Source organism: Pituophis catenifer, unplaced genomic scaffold, assembly GCF_029215685.1.
Source record: "Pituophis catenifer annectens isolate HBS135680 unplaced genomic scaffold, rPitCat1.0.hap2 SCAF_7, whole genome shotgun sequence".
In the NCBI taxonomy this organism is placed as follows: domain Eukaryota; kingdom Metazoa; phylum Chordata; class Lepidosauria; order Squamata; family Colubridae; genus Pituophis; species Pituophis catenifer.
This window is the reverse complement of record NW_027256887.1, coordinates 34960793-34980098: the sequence shown is the minus strand read 5'-3', so window position 1 is coordinate 34980098 and position 19306 is coordinate 34960793. Positions and strand designations below refer to the sequence as shown.

The 19306-nt window shown below is 44.1% G+C and overlaps 1 protein-coding gene across 1 annotated transcript in view; it reads right to left on the bottom strand.

The window, feature by feature from the left end:
- The window catches only part of GXYLT1 (glucoside xylosyltransferase 1), a 105058-nt gene extending 92092 nt beyond the window's left edge, over positions 1–12966 (bottom strand). The window contains exon 1 of the mRNA XM_070947954.1: positions 12677–12966. Coding sequence (XP_070804055.1) covers positions 12677–12903 — 227 coding nt within the window. The 5' untranslated portion in view covers positions 12904–12966. The remainder of the gene's footprint in view (positions 1–12676) is intronic.
- Between the last annotated feature and the right edge of the window lie 6340 nt (positions 12967–19306).

Below are 19306 nucleotides of genomic sequence, written 5' to 3'. Positions count from 1 at the left end.
TTCCCTCTTGTCACCAGATGATAGGGCCCCATTTGTCTAGCCAAGAGAGTCCCAGTATGACTGGATCTGTAATTTTGGGGGCTATTATGAACCGAATCGTTTCCCAATGATCTGCTAGCTCCAGCTTCACTGGTTCGGTCAGGTGTGTGGCGTAAGTTTCCCCCACTAGGGTTCCATCAACTTGTTCAAATTGTATTGGGTGGTTGAGCTTTTTGACTCGGATCCCCAATTTTAGGACTGTGGGTAGGTTAATCAGGCACCTCGTGCAGCCTGAATCTATTAGGGCTTGGAAAGTTCCTTGGGTCCCTGTTTTTGGGGCCATTAGGCGTATAGGGAAGAGAAAAGGGTGGATGGGTCCACTCACCATTGGGTCATCTTCACCCTCGTCCTCGCTGTCATACAATTTGGGGGATTGATTTCCATCATCTGGGATCCCCCTTGTTTTGGTCAGGTGGGCGAAGACCTCTGGACCCTTGGGGACTTTCCGTGGCACGTTGGTAGCGCGCTTGGGCCCTCGTTCCGGTCTTGCCTTGGGCGGTGGGTCTGGCCTCGGCCTCGGGGTTCCACACGCTGCTGCCAGGTGACCAATCCCCCCACACTTGTAGCACCTCAGTGGGCTCCGTGGGACGACTGGCCTCTGGGTAGGCTGTGGTGCTGTGGTTTCTCGTCTACTGGGTGGTCCCTGGTTCGGTTGGCCTCTCTGCTTGCCATCTGGTTGCTTTGACATGTCGTTGGCACGCAACACTCTGTCGACTTTTATCGCTATTCGGAGAGTCGGTTCGGGATGTCCCGATAAGCAGTCACTTGGGCGATTCGCTTGTCTAGGCTTGTTCTAAAGAAATACACCAGTAGTCGCTCTGGTAAGGGAGGTAAGGTCCCAATGACTCTCCTGAATTCACGGATATGCTCTCTGATGGGCCTCCCCTTCTGCATTAGGTTCCTGAGCTCGTCCTCCACGTAGGGGTCCTCCTCTGCCTCCTCTAACTGGGCTCCTAGTAGTTGTAAGAACCCATCTGCGTCTTGCAGTTGGGGGGCCCTGTTCTTGTAGAGGGCTGCTGACCCACCTCCTTGCTTCTCCCTCCAACCCTTCTGAAATGGCACTCACTAGGGCTCTGGGAAATGGGTAGAGGTGTCCATAGCGCTCGATGTAGATCTCAGCTGTGTCGAGGAATTGAGCTAACTGGTCTGGATCGCCATCGAACTTCCCTCTGAAATGGGGTGGGTCCTCCCTCGCTGCCCTCTCCTCCCACTGTGGGACTCTGTAAGCCTGTTCTCGGTGCAGCTGGTCCTCTTCCTCATCTCTCCTTCTAGGGTAGGGAGGTGATGTCTTATCTAGGCTGCTCTGCTTGCTGTGTAAGGGGGGAACCCATGGATGCATCTTTGGGCTTCCTCTCCTTCTGCTGTGGGAGGGGGGAGGGCTGTGCTTCAGTCTACGGCCTCTCGGTTCAGCAGACCAAACTTACTCCCCCTTCTCCTTTGGCCTGCATGATGGCCCCTTCTCCCGAATGATGGCACGGTCAAATTTCTTCTTCAATTCGTCTATGGGGCTCTCGAGTGGCTTCCCTGAAGCTTTTCGGTGCCTGGCCTGCTGCCAGTCCCATAGCCAGTCTGCCCTCCCCAATTCACTTAGGGGTTTCCCCTTCCCCGAACACTCGGGAAGGGAAACTCAGCCTCTGCAGATTTTGGCAAAGACCACAGATACTTGTCGAGTCCTACCGGAGCTCGCCATCGATGGGGGGTGTGGGAGACGAAGGAGTGGAGATAAGCAGCCGCAGTGAACACACAAACAGTTCCTGGATAGCAGCATTCAGGGCGATGATTGATGACGTCGCCGGGCCTCTCCGATTCTGCTGTCCTCGCTGCTCTGGTGCTCGCAGCTGTTACTGTTAAGGGAGTGGGGGGGTGCTTGATTGATAATCACCGGATGTATGTTTAAGGGGCTGAGTTTTTGTTAAATAGCGCTGTGGTGTGATTACACCCAGCGCTGACTTTGAACCAAAACACCGACTTGTACTTTACTTTTGACTGCAAGCTTATCATTGCCAAAGTAAACCCTGATTCTCTCTGTGTTACTGGTGATTATTTCCTATCGCAGTTCTGAACGAACGACAAGCCGAGAGAAAGTCAGCACTTGGTTCCTTTTCGCAAGAGGTGAGGAGTCCCTGTGGCTTTGCAGCAAAGGGGGGTATGGCAGAAGGGACGGCCTTAGAAGGAGTGTGGTGGAGATGTGGAGGGGGAGGAACCACTGATAGAGGAGGTGAAGGAGAGTGTGGAACAGTTGGCAGTGAAACCAAAAGTCAAGCAACCCAAGAGTGCCCCGCCCCGACCGGAGGAGGAGAGTTTTCCAGGACAACGGGCTCGGATGGGGAATTGGTGGCACAGCTCTGTTCTCCTCGGGCCACGGATGCCAACGCCCCCTCGCTTGGGAGCGTCTTTCCAGGGCTGGAGGGAAAGACGATGGACTGAGGAGGATGAAGGGGATTGGGGGTATCCTGCCTCATCCGGTCCCAGCACCATGGATACGCTACGTGAGCGTTTTGGGGAATCTGGATTTCGTGACGCCCCATCCTGGCAGCCCTGGGTTGCAGGGCTGGAGCCTCCAGGTTCTTCTTGGCAGGATACAGGGGTGACCGCTTCGGAGACCCAATTCCGGCTCACAAGTCCTAAATTGAGGATGGAGCGGACCTCTAGACGATCCATGGACCAACCCCCTCCAGAACAAGACCAAGGTGCCTCGTTGGGAGACCTTGGAGCCGGTCCTGAGCCCCAACCAACGCAATTGGCAGGGGGCTTACCTGTTGGGGGTTGCGGGGCGACGAGGGACCGACCTAAGCAGGACAGGAGAGCGACTGGAGCAGCGAGGACCCCAGGCCCCATGCCTTGGCCTCCGGGGACCCCGCCGGGGCTGTGGGTCCCGCAGGCCGTTTGGGGACCACCTGCCCTGCAGACTTCCTTTGACGGAAGCCCTGAACGAGTGGCTATTTTCTTAAGCCAGGTGATAAGCCATATGGACCAATATGGACAGTGGTATCCCTCCCAGTGGGCTATGGTGGTTACTGTTACGGGGGTCCTGACGGGAGAAGCGGCTGAGTGGGTGGCAGGCCTCCATGCTAAACATGCAAGGGAACTCGTGGACATGGGACGATTTCTGGAGGCTCTTCGTGCCAGATTTGAAGACGAAACAAGCGCCCAGGTTGTAGAGGGGGATTTGTTTGCGCTTAAGCAACGGGGCGTACCAGCAAAGGAATATGTACAGGAGTTCCGAAAGATTGTGGCTGGGGATAGTGATGACAACGATGAGGACCCACACGACCCGATGGTGAGCGACCCCATCCGACCTTTTGTGGTACCAGTCGTACTCCGAAACCCATGGGCAACCACTGGACGCCGATATGAGGCATTGATTGATTCAGGGTGTACTCGTTTAATTCGTAGGGCAATAGTTGACGAACTTGCGCTGCGGGTTGTGCGGTTGAGAACCCCTATTACCTTTGAACAAATGGATGGTTCATTGCTGGGAGGGGCACCAGTGACTCATATAACAGAAAAGGTGCACCTCGATATTGGGGAGCACACCGAAACTATTCGGTTTATTATAGTGGAGAAAATGTTAGAACCAGTGATTTTAGGATTAGCATGGTTGGACAAGTGGGCTCCTATGATATGGTGGGAAGGGGCTTTTCGCAAACTTCGATTACCGTTGGGACCTCCCCCTACCAAGGAGGAAAAGGAGCCAGCAGGGGGAATAGAAGCAGAGAGCCCACCAGCAGACACGACGTATCCTAATGTGTATAGGGATCTCGCCAGAGTCTTTAGTGAGGAGGAATGTGAGACCCTGCCCCCTCACCGGCCTACGGATTGCAGTATTGAGTTAATACCCGGGGCGAAGCTACCCAAGCCCCGGATGTATTCAATGACACAACCCGAACTAAAAGAATTACGAAAATATATAGACAAGAACTTGGCCCGGGGTTTTATCACACCTAGTCGATCAAAGATGGCTGCCCCTGTCCTGTTTCGTGGGAAGAAAGATGGGGGTTTACGCTTATGCGTTGACTTCAGAGGTATCAATGCAGTGTGTGTGGAGCCCCTCTATCCACTTCCCTTAATGAAGGACCTGTTAGCTGCCCTAGCCACTGGTCGTATCTTTACGAAACTCGACCTACGCGAAGCGTATTATAGGATACGAATCAAACCAGGGGATGAGTGGAAAACAACATTCAATTGTCCCTTGGGAAGCTATCAGTTCCAGGTCATGCCGTTCGGACTACAGGGCGCCCCTGCGGTGTTCATGCAGTTCATCAATGAAGTGCTGCATGAACATCTGTGCAGGGGTGTCCTTGTATATTTGGATGACATCTTAATTTACACGCAAACTGAAGAGGAATATATATCTCTGGTCCGACAGGTCTTAGACAAATTATTAGCTGCTAAGCTGTATGTGAAACTATCCAAATGTGAGTTTCACAAAAAGAGGATAGATTATCTAGGCTATAGAATATCAGAGAGCGGGGTAGAGATGGATCCCAGAAAAGTCCAGGCAGTGCTTGAATGGCAGGCCCCTAGAACCAGAAAGCAATTACAGAGCTTTCTAGGCTTTGCAAACTTCTATCGGCAGTTCATTCCCAGATTTGCTGAAATAGCCCTACCACTAACGGATCTGTTACGGACCAAACCGGCCACGGCTAAACCAAAGCCGGGACAAGCATTGACGTGGTCGTCAGCGTGTCAAATGGCTTTCGAGCAGTTAAAAACACTCTTTGCTCAAGAACCAGTACTCAAGCATCCAGACCCAACGCAGGCATTCGTAGTCCAAGCAGATGCTAGCGACGTGGCTGTAGGAGCAGTACTCCTACAAAGAACACAGCAGGGAGGGTTACAACCTTGTGCCTATACGTCTAAAAAGTTAACCACGACAGAGCGGGCATGGGCGATCTGGGAAAAAGAGGCATTCGCGGTCCGTTGGGCGTTGATGACATGGCAACATCTCTTGGAGGGGGCGTCTCATCCTTTTGAGGTATGGACGGACCATAAAAACTTAGAAGCCTTACAAACGCCCAGGCGACTATCTCCCAAACAGATAAGGTGGGCACAATATTTTCAGTGTTTCTCTTTCCGGTTGCGGTATGTTCCTGCTGGGAAAAACTTCCTGGCTGATGCGCTGTCCCGGATGCCACAGTATAATAGCAAGCGAGAGGAAGTGATAGAACCTCTAATTGCACCTTCCCAAACCCTATTAAGACTTACAGAAGTAGATGGTCACTTATGTACCGAGTTTAAAACAGCTTTACAACAGGATCAATGGGTAATCCAAAACCCCTCTATGGTTAGCTATAATGATGGAATAGCGTGGAGGGAGAATAGAATATATGTTCCAGAACGTTTACGGAACGTAGTGTTATGCAGGTGCCATGATGCCAAATCAGCAGGCCATTTTGGGTATTTAAAAACTCTACACCTTGTGAGGAGGCAATTCTGGTGGCCACGAATGCGTAAGGACATAGAAACATACGTAAAAGGTTGCACAACCTGTGCAACCGCCAAACCCTGGTCTGGACGACCGTTAGGACTATTACAGACAGTCGCGAATCCTAGCAGGCCTTGGGAAGAGATCGCTATGGATTTCATAGTCGATCTCCCCCCTAGCCATGGCCACACTGTAATTTGGACGGTGGTAGATCTGTTTTCGAAACAGGCCCACTTTGTGCCATGTAAAAGTATACCATCCGCGCGACATTTAACCGAACTCTTTTTGCAACATATCTATCGTCTCCATGGAGCACCTAAGAGGATTATATCCGACCGCGGTGTTCAATTCACCTCTAAGTTTTGGAGACGATTTGTCCGTTTAATTGGGTCCTCTCAAGGGTTAAGTTCAGCATTCCACCCGAGCACTAACGGGGCGGCTGAACGGGCCAATGCCATGGTCGAAAGATATATCAGATGCTACGTTTCTTACCAGCAGACGAATTGGTCAGGACTCCTGCCTTTCGCCAAAGTGGCATATAACAACATACCCCATCGCAGTACTGGGTTCTCCCCTTTCCAAGTAATATATGGCCGAGAGTTTTCAGCCATTCCAGAGTTAGATCCCCCTATGACAGACGGTGACACGCCACGCGGTTGGGCCGATAAAATTAGTAATGTATGGCCAAGTGTAAAAACAGCATTACAAAAGGCAGCAGAGTACAAAAAATATGCAGACAAGAAAAGAGCTGATCCAAAACCATTCCGGATAGGAGACAAAGTATACTTATCTACGAAATACCTTAAACTCCGACTGCCCAGTAAAAAATTAGGACCTAAATATATAGGACCATTTCCCATAACACAAGTCATCAATCCTGTAACCGTAGCTCTTAAACTTCCCCCTCTGTTCAGTAGGATACATCCCGTATTCCATAGCAGTTTGGTGAAACCGGTGACGATAGAAAGGCCAGGTACCTCGACTACTCCACCGGGTCCCGTGCATACCAACCAATATGAGATAGACCGAATATTGGACTCCAGGGTTCGTAGGGGGATGTTACAATATCTTGTGCGGTGGAAAGGATACCCTGTAACACAGGCCTCGTGGGTGGCAGCACCCGATGTTCACGCTGCCCGATTGATACAACGGTTCCATCGGAAATACCCAGACAAACCTAATGCAGGATCGTAACAGTGACTTAACATTTGTATGCTTTCTATTTATAGGTGAGCTCCTGGTAGGGGGGGGCCGCCTGTTGAGTCCTACCGGGGCTCGCCATCGATGGGGGGTGTGGGAGACGAAGGAGTGGAGATAAGCAGCCGCAGTGAACACACAAACAGTTCCTGGATAGCAGCATTCAGGGCGATGATTGATGACGTCGCCGGGCCTCTCCGATTCTGCTGTCCTCGCTGCTCTGGTGCTCGCAGCTGTTACTGTTAAGGGAGTGGGGGGTGCTTGATTGATAATCACCGGATGTATGTTTAAGGGGCTGAGTTTTTGTTAAATAGCGCTGTGGTGTGATTACACCCAGCGCTGACTTTGAACCAAAACACTGACTTGTACTTTACTTTTGACTGCAAGCTTATCATTGCCAAAGTAAACCCTGATTCTCTCTGTGTTACTGGTGATTATTTCCTATCGCAGTTCTGAACGAACGACAAGCCGAGATACTCATCTTTTCTCTTCTTGGTTTGTGGCATGATCGTCTGACTTTGGCTGTCTTGCAGATTCGCTGGAGGAGGGAGGGGTTGAGGCTCTGTAGCATCCAAACTGGCTGGGATCAAGACTGGCTCTTTTCCAGTTGCCTGAATTAAACTCTCTTTGGACAGTTTGCTTTCTGCCATGACGTCCGGACTGCTTCTCCATTCACTCCATACATCTGGAAGGGAGCTGGAGGTTTGGAGGTCAGCCAGCTTGGCTTGGAAAGGAGTGTTGGCTGTCTGTCAGGATTCGGTGTCGTCTCAAATAAACTGCATTTCAAACAAATAGTCCTTGATCAAAATCTTTCATTTATTAGGCACAATAATCGAAACTCCGACTCAGTTGCAGCCAACACTGACTTCCTGGTCCAAACCCTCCCTTTCCTTTCCCCACTGCTCTGCTTCTCATTGGCCATCTTCCAAGTCACTCTGCTGTTATCCACTACTTCAGCTCAAAGGAATTTCCCCCCTCCCAACCCATCTCTTAGGGGATAGTATCTCCAGGGAAAATAAGTAGGTGAAAAGTCAAGCGTCCTTTTGCCAGATGCCCCCACCTTCTTCTTCTTATGTCAGCACTGGAGTGAATGCAGCTTGGAGTGCTGACATTACTGACAGTAATTGTGGACATTACTCCCCCCATCAATACTTAGGTTAACAATTCTACCCTCCAGAGCTGTTGCACATTGCTCCATTTCTCTGTCATAAACTTTATCCAGCAGTTTCCCTGCAACATCTGCTCTGCTGGGTGGACTGTATCCTGGTCTCAGTGACTGAACCATATTAATGAAATGTGGGTTCTCAGTCAGACGGAAAGAAGAGTTCGTTGCATAAACAAACTGGGCAATTTTTTCATCAATTAACTCTTTTTCTAATCTGCTAGTTTTTATCACAAACTTATCTATGGTGATTCCAGGAGAGAAGGGTTTTTTCTTTCTTTTAGGTGATAGTGATATGTGGCTGTGGGTGTCTGATGGTGATGATGCTAATGAAGCACTATCCTGGATAACTCTGAAACTGTAGAACAGGAGGATGGTGATCTTGAAGGTGGATAGTTTCCAAAATCCATGAATTCCCCTAAACAAAAAAGTCAATGCTGTTATTTTATTGTTTATACAATTTCTACTTATTGTACACAGCACTGCCCCAAAAGGAATATTTGCTTTTCTTCATAACTGTACCAAATGACAGTAACATGCAGTAATAATAAGAAATATAATTTTGCTCAAACATGACAGTTCAAGGCAGTCTTTAGAAATATGATTCAATAAAAATGTTTACCAACCTGAAGATCCTGCCTGTTCAAATGTGTTTCTTTGGTCATCTTCATCACAGCACTTCTCATGATGTTGCCTCATTCGGGCCACCAGGCCTTGCATTTCTTTGTTGCAGTGTTTGAAGTTTGCACGCATGCCTGCCTTACCGATAGGTAAAGGAACTTCATTAAAATATTGCCAAACTGGGTCTCTTTTACGGCCTGCTGCCATTATAGGTTTTTTCCTCCAAGGAAAGAATGTGATAAACCTCAGGTCATACACACAAAAAGATCCAAAGACTTGTCTGTCTGTGGCGGTGCAGTATTGTGCTCAGAAAGTTTCACTTTCATTTTGTACTGCTTGCCCCTTCCTCCTCACATTAGTTTCACTTTCTTCTTGTGCAGATCTATTCCACTCCAAACAATCAGAAAAATATTGTTTCTATTCTATTCACTGAACTTCTTGAAACTTAGCACTGAAGGGGTTGATTCTGTATTCATAGGTTTGTAGAACAATAGGATTAAGGTCTTTTTCTCAACTCTGTTCATGTTATAACATTTTTGCTGTGAAGAAGAGGCATGTGATCTCTGCTGAGTCAAATTCAGTTTTGAGAACTGCAAAAGTAAACCAGGCATCTGTGATAATATCTTGTAGGCAGAGAAACTGCCCAATAATGTTACAAAAACCTCTGAAAGAGCATGACATTGTGAATGGATTAATGGAATTTATTTACCAAAAAATTTAAACATATACAGCCTTATTCTACATAATTAAAAAACTAATCTTTATTTCATGATGGAATAACCTTTGGATGGTAATATATTTTCCTCAAAAAGCATTTTATTTAAAAAAATCCGATTTAAATAAAAAAAATCCGATTTAAATAAAAAAAATCTGATTATTTTGATTTTTTTTTTAAAAAATCATTGATTTTTATCCACCCTGATGGTTACTGCATTCACTTCTGAAATGCATTTTATATATTTAGAAATGCAGTAGCAATAGACAATACATTGCCAAACTGTACTTTATAAAAAATACTAGCAGGAATACAGGCACTAAAAATATAATTTAAATTCTCAGTATTTTACAAAAATTTTTAAAATTCATTCCTATGTAAGCAAAAAACAAAAGCATATAGTTTATTTTAGATGATTTCTATGATGTAAAACAAATGTGCTTCCACTAATTAATGCTAGAATTGCATATTCCATAAGAAATAGGGCTGAGAAATGTAAATGGAATTTTTGTTCCTCTCATTATATACTTATACTTAAGTGGCGACACCAAGCTTCATTTGCCCACAACAACCCTTTAATCAAATAAAAGATATTGCTGTCATAAAGCATAGTGAATATTAAGCCAATACTCCCTTTAATAAAAGCCATCTGCTGAAACACTTGAACTGGAGACAAACCGTCCTTTGCCATTTCCAAATCTTATGGGCTATCCTATATATAAAGCATCTCATAAAATCAAAAGATGAAGTTTAAAATTGACAGCTTTACTCTTCAGAACTAAAAATTTCATTTCACTTTAATTATAAAGCTCAAACATGTTGTAAAAGTTGGAACTGAAAATACAATATTGGGGCAGGAATGGGATTTTCAGAGTTCTGCATATAGTAGGTGGAATCAGAATGACCTCAGGCAAATTTCCTAATTTCATGTTAATGTTTGTATAATAGATTAACTCTTTTTCTACTAAAAAACAGGAACAGCATTTATCACATTGCATCATGTCTTTCATGTAACAAAAAGTAGCTAAATAGATGTGTAGAACATGATTATATTTCAGTAAACAAATTTAATATCAAATCTTATTTTACACTTAAGCAATCAACAATCTTAAAATGCAAAGTCACTTCGGAGTATTATGTATTTTAATTTCCAAAGTATAATGAGGGAAATTAATGTCTGGAAAAATTCTTGATTAAATCCATGACTACTTTCAATATTTGCAGGTGTGAAATAGCAGTTGGATTTAAATTTGATCTTTTTATAACAAATATTCAACAAATATGCAACATCACGAGCAACAAGTCAACTCACCTGCACATCTTCAACATAATTGTGTATACTTCATAACACAAGTAATCAAGATGTGGGCTCTTTCACAAAAATCTCACAATGTCACGTTTCACTAACATCAATTTCAGTAACATATTTATTGCTTTACACTATAGTATGTTATTTGAAGCCTAGTTTGAAGTATTTATTGTAAACCATAGCTGGGACAAAACCTAAACTATAACCAAATGAGATAGAACTTTTAAATTAATCACTTGATTGAACATGTGAATAATCTTTCAAATAAAAAGAAAACGATTTACAAATTGGGAATTTTCCATGTTGTATTACAAGTGGGATTTTTTTCTGTAGTTCACGTTATAGCAAAAATTTGATAGTAGCCGCAAAGGCATTCAGATTCTTCACGACTCAAGCAGAATTTTAAAAGGGATTCAAAATTTTATGTCTGTCCACTGCAAATATGGTGCTGCAGGAGTCATATACAGATAATCCTTGACTTACAATCACAACTAAGATCGCAATTTGTTAAGTTGTTAAATGAGTCATGTCCAATTTTAGGATCTATTTTGCTATAATTGTTGTGAATCACCGCAATTGTTAAGTGAATCATGGTTGTTAAGCAAATCTGGCTTCCATTGACTGTTTGTTGAAAGCCAGCTGGAAAGGTCCAAATGGTGATCACATGACTCCGAGACTGCAACTGTCATAAATATATGCTGGTTGCCAAGCACCTGAATTTTGATTACATGACCATAGCGATGCTGTGATGTCGTAAGCACAAGGACCAGTTGTAAATCACTTTTTTCAAATCCATTGTAACTTCAAATAGCCACTAAATGAATGGTTGTAAATCAAGGCCTACCTGTACTGCAACATTGTGCCCCCCAACTTGAGATCTGCAGCCACCCTTTTAGCCTTGCAAAAGGGCCTAAAGACTTGGCTTTGACAAGTGGCCAGGGACCCCAGTGGAGGTGGGTCATTCTGGAAGTGGTTAAGAACTAGATAAGATTTCCCACCTTTCCCCATGTACATCTTTTGCTCCCTTCCTCCCCAGTTCTGTCAAATTTAACATAACTATTTGTTTTAATATTTTACATTGATGTTTTATTGATTTTGAGCCACCTAGAGTCAGCTTTGGTGAGCTGGGTGGCATATAAGTAAGAAGTAAGTAAGTAAGTATGTATGTAAATAAATAAGGCACAAACTCTTCAATCCTAGCTGAATGTCTATGGAGATTTCTCAGTCATCCAGTCATGGTTGTCCTAAAGGTACTTTTTTCAAGAGGCAACTGGACTTTCTGGTTTTTCTTTGAAGATGTTTTGCTTCTCATCCAAGAAGCTTCTTCACCTCTGACTGGATGGTGGAGAATGGAAGGATTTATAGACCTTGCAGACGGCTGGTCATTTGCATTCTTTTATCGTTAAGGTCACCTGGAGGTTTATCTGTGTCATCAGGGTCACCTGAGTAGTGCAAATAGGTGTGGATCCTTCTTGGAACCCTTCAAAGGACTGTGTTGTAGACTATAGATGTTGTATCTTTCCCCCTGTTGAGAGGGCTGTTCAATATTGACATAGATTGACTCTTTGACCGCTTTCAAACCAGTGGAACTCTGTGTCCAAAATGTGGACTTTGCTGCCTTCAAAACAGCGGCTTTTGTCTTTTAAATGCAGATGGACTGCTGAATTTAGTCCTGATGTGTTTGTTCTCCTACCTTGTGCCACGTTTATGAAGTGGTTGTTTTGTTTCTCTGATGTACAGATCTGCACCTGGCTCACTGCATTGTACTGCATATACCAGTTGCTCAGTTTGTGTTGTATGCAGTAGTGGTATATGCAGTACAATGCAGTGAGCCATGTGCAAATCTGTATATCGGAGAAAGGAAACAATCAAAGGTCGATGGGAGAATCTAAAAGTCAGTAATATTCTTGTTAATATTCTTGTTCCTAGTTCTATTAGTTAAAGTATTTTCATGTAACAAATATTTGGGGATCTATAAACAATCTGAAACTTCATGAAGAGGTCGATAGGACATCTTTGCCTAGGATCTATTACTGTAGTAGCAACTCTTAGCAAGGGACCACCTTGAGGGCTTTCCTCTCTTTCTTAGGTACCCAGCCATCCATCCGCCCACCGCTCATGAAAGAGGGAACCCCCCACCTCAATTTAGGAATATAGGAAGAGCCCCTTTCTTTCCTCCTCAAGTTTAAGAGACGAGTTATATACCTCTCCGGCTCCGACCGCCGGTATCTGTCGTCGCGGCCTGCGCTTCCCGCCACAGCTCCCAAGCGCGTGTTGCCGCCACTCAGCTGCCTCCGGACTGGAAAGGCGGAGTCCCCCTGGCGCCGGGGCGCCTCCTGTTCCAGCGACAGAGCCAGTTGGCTGAACCCGTAGAGTAGCGAGCACAAACCACAACCCAGGCACAGTAACACTACTCGCGTCAGCCGCCGCATTCTCCCACGGCCCCGGCCGCCAGCTGAAGCCGGGGCCTTGCCGGGAAACGCCAATCCCAGCGGCGACCGGCAATTCCGCCGGAGAGTAAGGACGCGTCCTCAGCCCCTTTGAGAGACTCGGAAAGGCGGCCGACACCGCAAGAACGACGACGGAGCCACTTCGGTTCCCAACGCTGGACGAAGAGGAAGAGTGGGAGAGGCCTCCGAGTTGGAGGAAGGCGGCGCCAGTTAGGTGGCTGGGCCTAAGCGAGGAGGAGCCGAGCGGGAAGTGGGGGTTGTTGGGCCTTCTGGCTGGCTGCTTGGGTGGAGCTACGAAGACTGCCGAAGGCCTATACTGGCAGCGGGAGAGTTGAGCTAGAGATTCTGAGCGACAGAAACACTTCGGCTGTCGGGCAGCCGGGGATTGAAGTTAATTAAAGCAAAAACGGCAGAGGAGCTGGTTCTATTTAATCGACAACTATTGCCTTTATCCCCAAGAAACAGTGCATAAGGTGAACGTTCTGTCATCCCCCAGTGCAGTTACTTGGAAGCCGAGTAATCTGAATTAAAATTAGGAGAGATGTTATGTTATACTGCTCATAATGGGTTGCTTTTGATCTAGTATTTTCAACCTGATCGGCAACAGCTCTAGAATTTCTGGTCGGGTTTTTTTTCCCTTCCCAGGTGGCAAACATTGACTTTAGATCGCCTGCATGCAAAAACATGCCATGCTCTTGAAATAGGACTTCCCCTCTAAATAGGTCCACTATAATATGATGTGGCATTTTAATGTTCTCATGCATCATGCCATAAGAATTGCTGCAAACAAAATTGTGAAGAAAGTTATTTTTATCAAGATGCTCTTCTGCCAACACATAAGTCTATCTGGAAGATAAAAACAGACGTTAACAAAAGACAGTAAAATACAGTACAGTATGAGCCACTGCCCAACATCTCTGGATGGCTGTTTTATATTTTATGATAAACAACAATATCTTGAATTATTTTTTGTAAATTAGTAATTTGCTTGAGAATTCTTTGAAGGAGGGGCGCTACATAAATTGGCTTCCTTGGCATTGCAAGAACTGATAAGTAGAAAGCTGCAACCTCTTTTGAACATTGTGTTACAGTAAACTTTAAAGGAGAGGGCAATTACTGATTACAATCAATCGGTCTCTGAAATATGTTAATCATGACCCTATTGTACAAAGTTGTTAAGCATCTCTCTTTCTCTCTGTAATAATGAAAACTGTGTTGGCAGTGTTGGTATATAAGGGTTCATGAATTGGAATAGACATGGTAACAGGTCAGCCAATGAGGATGGCTAGGAGCCTGGGCGTGGCTTAGGTTCACTGATCTGTATATATGTATGAGTGCTTCTGTGATTCTATAGCTTCTGTGATTATTGATTCTGTACTTCTGGATTCTGAGTTCTGGTTCTAGCTTCTGCTATATGGTATTATATATAAATAAGTTTCTTATATAAATGAATCCTGCTGAATTGTTTACTTTTGTGTGCTGGTTGGATTGCTGCAAACTCTTTAACAGTCTTTAACAGTCAAAAAACAAGATCAACTGATAACGATATTCCATAAAATAGCTTTGTTTTAGAAACACAGTTAAACTGTCTAAAGGAGTATTCTTTTAAAAGAAACCAATTACCCTATTTCCAGTAAAACCAGAATTTCATCATCTCATCACACTGACATGCTGAGCAATTAGTTAAAGAGCTAATTATAGTGGAATCATAAAACCATTTTCCTCATGTTTTATTCCATTGAAAGCTGTGTCATATGGTAAAAGCCTTCAAAAACTTACTGATGTCTGATGAAGTTTACTAATTGCTGGGTGATTTTGGGAATGGGCAGATTGGCAGTTGACAAGCATGCTGCTGAGCGGGAACAGTTTCAACAAATAAAAAGGAAACCTGTTTAACAATAGGATGAAGTCTTCATCAAATATATGCCAAAGAACCAAATTTAATTTTGTATTTATTGTTTAATTAATGAATTATGATACTTTAATAACATCCTAGGTTTATTTTAGAATAAAATCAGATATATTAGCCTTATAGGTAATACAAATCAATATTCTCCATGATTGGGTAGAGAAAGTGTGATCCTAAATTAACCATCAGAATAAAATTTTGAAAGATGGTATCTACTACAGCAAGAGATTCTCTTTTTTTATTCTGACATTCTATTTTTGTCTCCTAATTCATTTAAGAATATTTTTTTAAAAAGTAATTCACCACTAAATTTATGAGCAACAGGGAAAAAAAACCCTCTTCTCCCTTCCCTTGTTTTCTACAAATATCAGAATATTTTTGTAAAATCTTACACACTGAATTTTGATAGTCTGTGTATAATTGAGTTTAATAAAGCAAGTCCTTTCTTCTGATCTATTTGGAAGAAATATTTAATTATTTAAAAAAGGAAATTATGGTACTTCTTAAGGAAAAGTTAACATATTCCTAGTACATGGACTCAGTTATATTCAAATATTTTGGTACAGCAAAATGTTTCAGATATTAGTGATCATTTATAATTCTCAGTACTTACCATATCAGTTAATCATATAAAATATACTAATATCCAATAAAATAATTTAGATCTTGAAATAATAATTCAAAATAATTTATTGATTTTTGGTTCCTTTAAGTGTTAACTTCTGGTAACTGCCTGAACTAGGCACTGCAGTCTTCTTGGAAAGATTTTGGAAGTGATTTGCCATTGTTTCCTTCCTAAGGGTGGGATAGTTGTTAAGTGTGAGGACCAGCCGTAAGTCGCTTTTTTTCAGAACTGCTGTAACTGGATCATGAAATCTGAATACATGGGATACAGAATGAAATGTTTGTTAGATTAATATCCTACCTGTCCTTGAAGAGCTCAAGGGAAATCCAGGGATTTTCCACCGATGGAAATGCTTGCTTTCTGCAACCAAGAGGGAAACAATGCCTCCTCTCCTCTGCATTTTCAAATGATATTCTGAATGTATTTTGGAACATGTGTATCTTAGGTTACATGGAGAGCAAAAGTCTTTTATATGGCACAGTATTGGATCATAGCTCATTCAATGGTACAGGCACTCAGAAAATAGCCTTTGCTGTGGCAGCTTCAATTACACCGCATCTTCCCCCAAGTTAGGTTAGTCATTCCCATCTTTTAGAACAACAAAAACAGTACTATTCTACATAGTGTTTGCATAAGAAGGTTTTAATTGTTTTAGCGATATTTGAGATATGTTAGAGAAATTTATTTTTCTCTACCCAAGTCAGAAGTGTAATAAATCAGATAGTGTATACATTTTTGTAATAAACAGAGCAACCCAGTGTTTTTATATAGTAATAACTCACTGGAAATAGCCAATGGAATTTTTTAGGATTGTATTCTGCTTCTAATGAAAAGGCACACCTAAGAAATATTTACATTCACTTTCAAGCTTAATTTGATATAGATGTCATATGTCTTAAATAATATGTTGCTATGTTAATATAATGTAATATGTTACATTTATAAATAAAATGTATTTATATCCATTTATAAAGATGGATATTACAAAAGAAAATATTCTAAAGAGGGATTCTTGTAAAGAAACTATGTAGAATTTAGTTTTGAAACATATTTTGCAACAAAGAATCCAGTTCCTGCCATCCACAAGCTGAGCTAGCAACACTAGAGAGTTGCTGCAGTCACTGTCAAGATGACTGAATCATATGGACTGATTGGGTATCTAAAGTAGCTTCCTAAATACTTGTGACAAAATGAATAACTAGACATGCCAATTATGTAGTTATATCACTTGTAGATTTCAGTTTCCCCCTAAGTGGATTTAAGTTGTTTATTTATTGGGAAATTACCTATAGAAATTTATTTTAAAAATTGAAAAAAATATTAAAGGTTACAGAGAAATTAATTGCATTGTTCCCCAGTATGACTTAAAGAAATAAACTCTGTTTAGAAGCCAATAAAAGACCAAGCAGTACTTTGTAACATAAAAGTAGTCTGTGAGGAGATGGGTGGTTCAAAAATGAGATAAATAAAATAAAATAAACATTCCAATTTCAGCCTTTTCAGTTCTTATTCATTTAGGAAAACAGTTAATGTTAACTTATTAGACAGCAAAAGTAAGAAATGACATATTCAAGTTTTACATATCACATCAGACTTTCATTTTATGCAACTAACTGTATTTCACATTTAACATTGTACAAAATAGACAGTACCATTGTGCCTGTAGAAGTACTGGAGTTAAAAACAGAAAAATACATTACTGCAAGAGACCAGCAAACATCACAATTAGCAGGGCTACAAAATTCAGCTGAAATGCTGTCACTATACATATTTAATATTTTTTGGTTAGAATTATTACCAAATATCCTATGTAATTTTTCATAGTTCACAAAATAAATATTTTAAGTGAAAAAAAGTTAAATCCTAAATATTATGTGAAATGCTCCAACAATACACAACTGGACTTTTTACCAAAACAAATAATATTAACAGCCAGATCCTATGTATATTTTCCCAGAGTTAAATTTCACTGAATTCAGTGGGATATATCCAAGTAAGTGTGCATAAGATTAATCTAACACAGAAACCACAAATATATAAATTGACTAGACTTTCTCTTCTAGCTTATTATTTTAAGATCCATCATTATGAGAACCTTCATTTTTAAGTCACTCTGAGTCTGAAGGATGTTTTCATGAGAATGTTTGTGGGTACAAAAACACTAATATTGGTACCAGGTCCAAGCAACAGAAAAATACATTTGGGGAATAATTTGGGGAGATGAATTAGAATGCTTCTACTACTACTGTTTACTTTGTGCAATGCAACTCTATGCATATTTGTTTGGAAGTAAATTCCAAACAGCTCCGTGCCTAAATTCCCTAGGGCAGGGGTGTCAAACACAAGGCCTGCGGGCTTCTTCCGGGCTGTGATGTGGTCTGATCTGGCCCCTGCGGCCATTCTGGAAACTAAGGGGCTGGTCTGCGTTGCTTCGGTCTAGCTGATGCCATCCAGTTATGCGCGTGTGCGCACAGGCCCAGTCCATGCCATCTGGGAAGTCACGCATCCTCTTGCTGCCTCCTGTGCGCACAGCAAGAGCACGCGCACCTGCCCAGATGGCATGGGCCAGGCCTGTGCGCACAGGAGGCATCAGGCCAGCATCGCCTCGGTCCAGCCCCCCCATCTCAGCATGGATGCCACCAAGTTGCAGATAAGCCCCGTGCCCGCTACAGCATGTCTGGAATTTCAGGTTTCTGTGTGCGCACATGGGTGGAGCTATCAGGGAGCGGGGGCTCCACAACTGGCCCTCCAAGAAACAGGCATGGCACTACTGGCAGCAGGCAGGGGAAGGGGGAGGGAAGGCACATGATGTGGACCACCAGATGCGCCTACATCCCACATAGCTGGAACAGCCTGGTGCATCCAGGAGGCTGGACCCTGTGCCTCTTCTCTGCGTCTTTGCCTCCAGATACTGCCGTCACCACAGACCAAGACAAAGTGAGGAACGGGGTGGGGTGGCGGCTGCCAGACACCATTGGCCTGCCTACTCTGTCCTGTTTTTGCTTGCGGTTGGAGACCAGGTCATCACTGGTCATCTCCTCGGCCCCCTCATGGGTCGTGTCCTTGGCCTGCAAGTGGAGCATGTTTCCCTCACGCACCCGATACACCTCGGCACCGCTGCCAGCAGCTTGCACTGGTCCATTAGGCCGCTGCCTCGCAGGGCAGGGCAGGGCAGTGCTCGGCTCTCCCCGCCAAGAAGCCTCAGTGAAGGGGGCGCATCATTGGGGGGGAGGGTCTACCTCTGACAGCTCCTGGGTGGCAACTCCACTGCTGCTCAGGTCTGCCCAGCCCGAAGGAGGTGAAGCGGCCAGCTAGAAAGGCTGAGTAGAAGTGATGGAGCATGCCCAAGCCCAGCAGGCAAAAGACGGCCACTGTGAGCAGGAAAAACAGGATCCTCTTTAGCACCATCGTCGCCCAGGCCCAGCCAGGATTGTGTGCCTCTCCCCATTTTTGCTGGGTCTGGGTGGCCATGGTGCTGATGGGGATCTGGGTTTCCCCACTCACAATGGCCATCTTTTGCCTGTTGGGCTTGGGCATACTCCACCATCTCTACTCGGCCTTTCTGGCTGGCCGCTTCACCTCCTTCCGGCTGGGTGGGTCTGCCAAGTAGTGGCAGAGTTGCCACCCAGGAGCTGTCAGGAGTAGAGACCCAAAATGATGTGCCCCCTTCACCAAGTCTTCTCGGCGGGGAGAACTGAGCCCTACCCTGCCCCGCGAGGTAGCAGTTCCAGGGTGCTGTCCGGCCGACGCAGCTCCTTCACACAGAGCCCCTGAGGATGCAGTCCCTTCCCTGGATTGAAGCGGCCCTGCTGAAGGCTGCTTTCTGTCTTGCAACCCCCTCGCCGCATCTC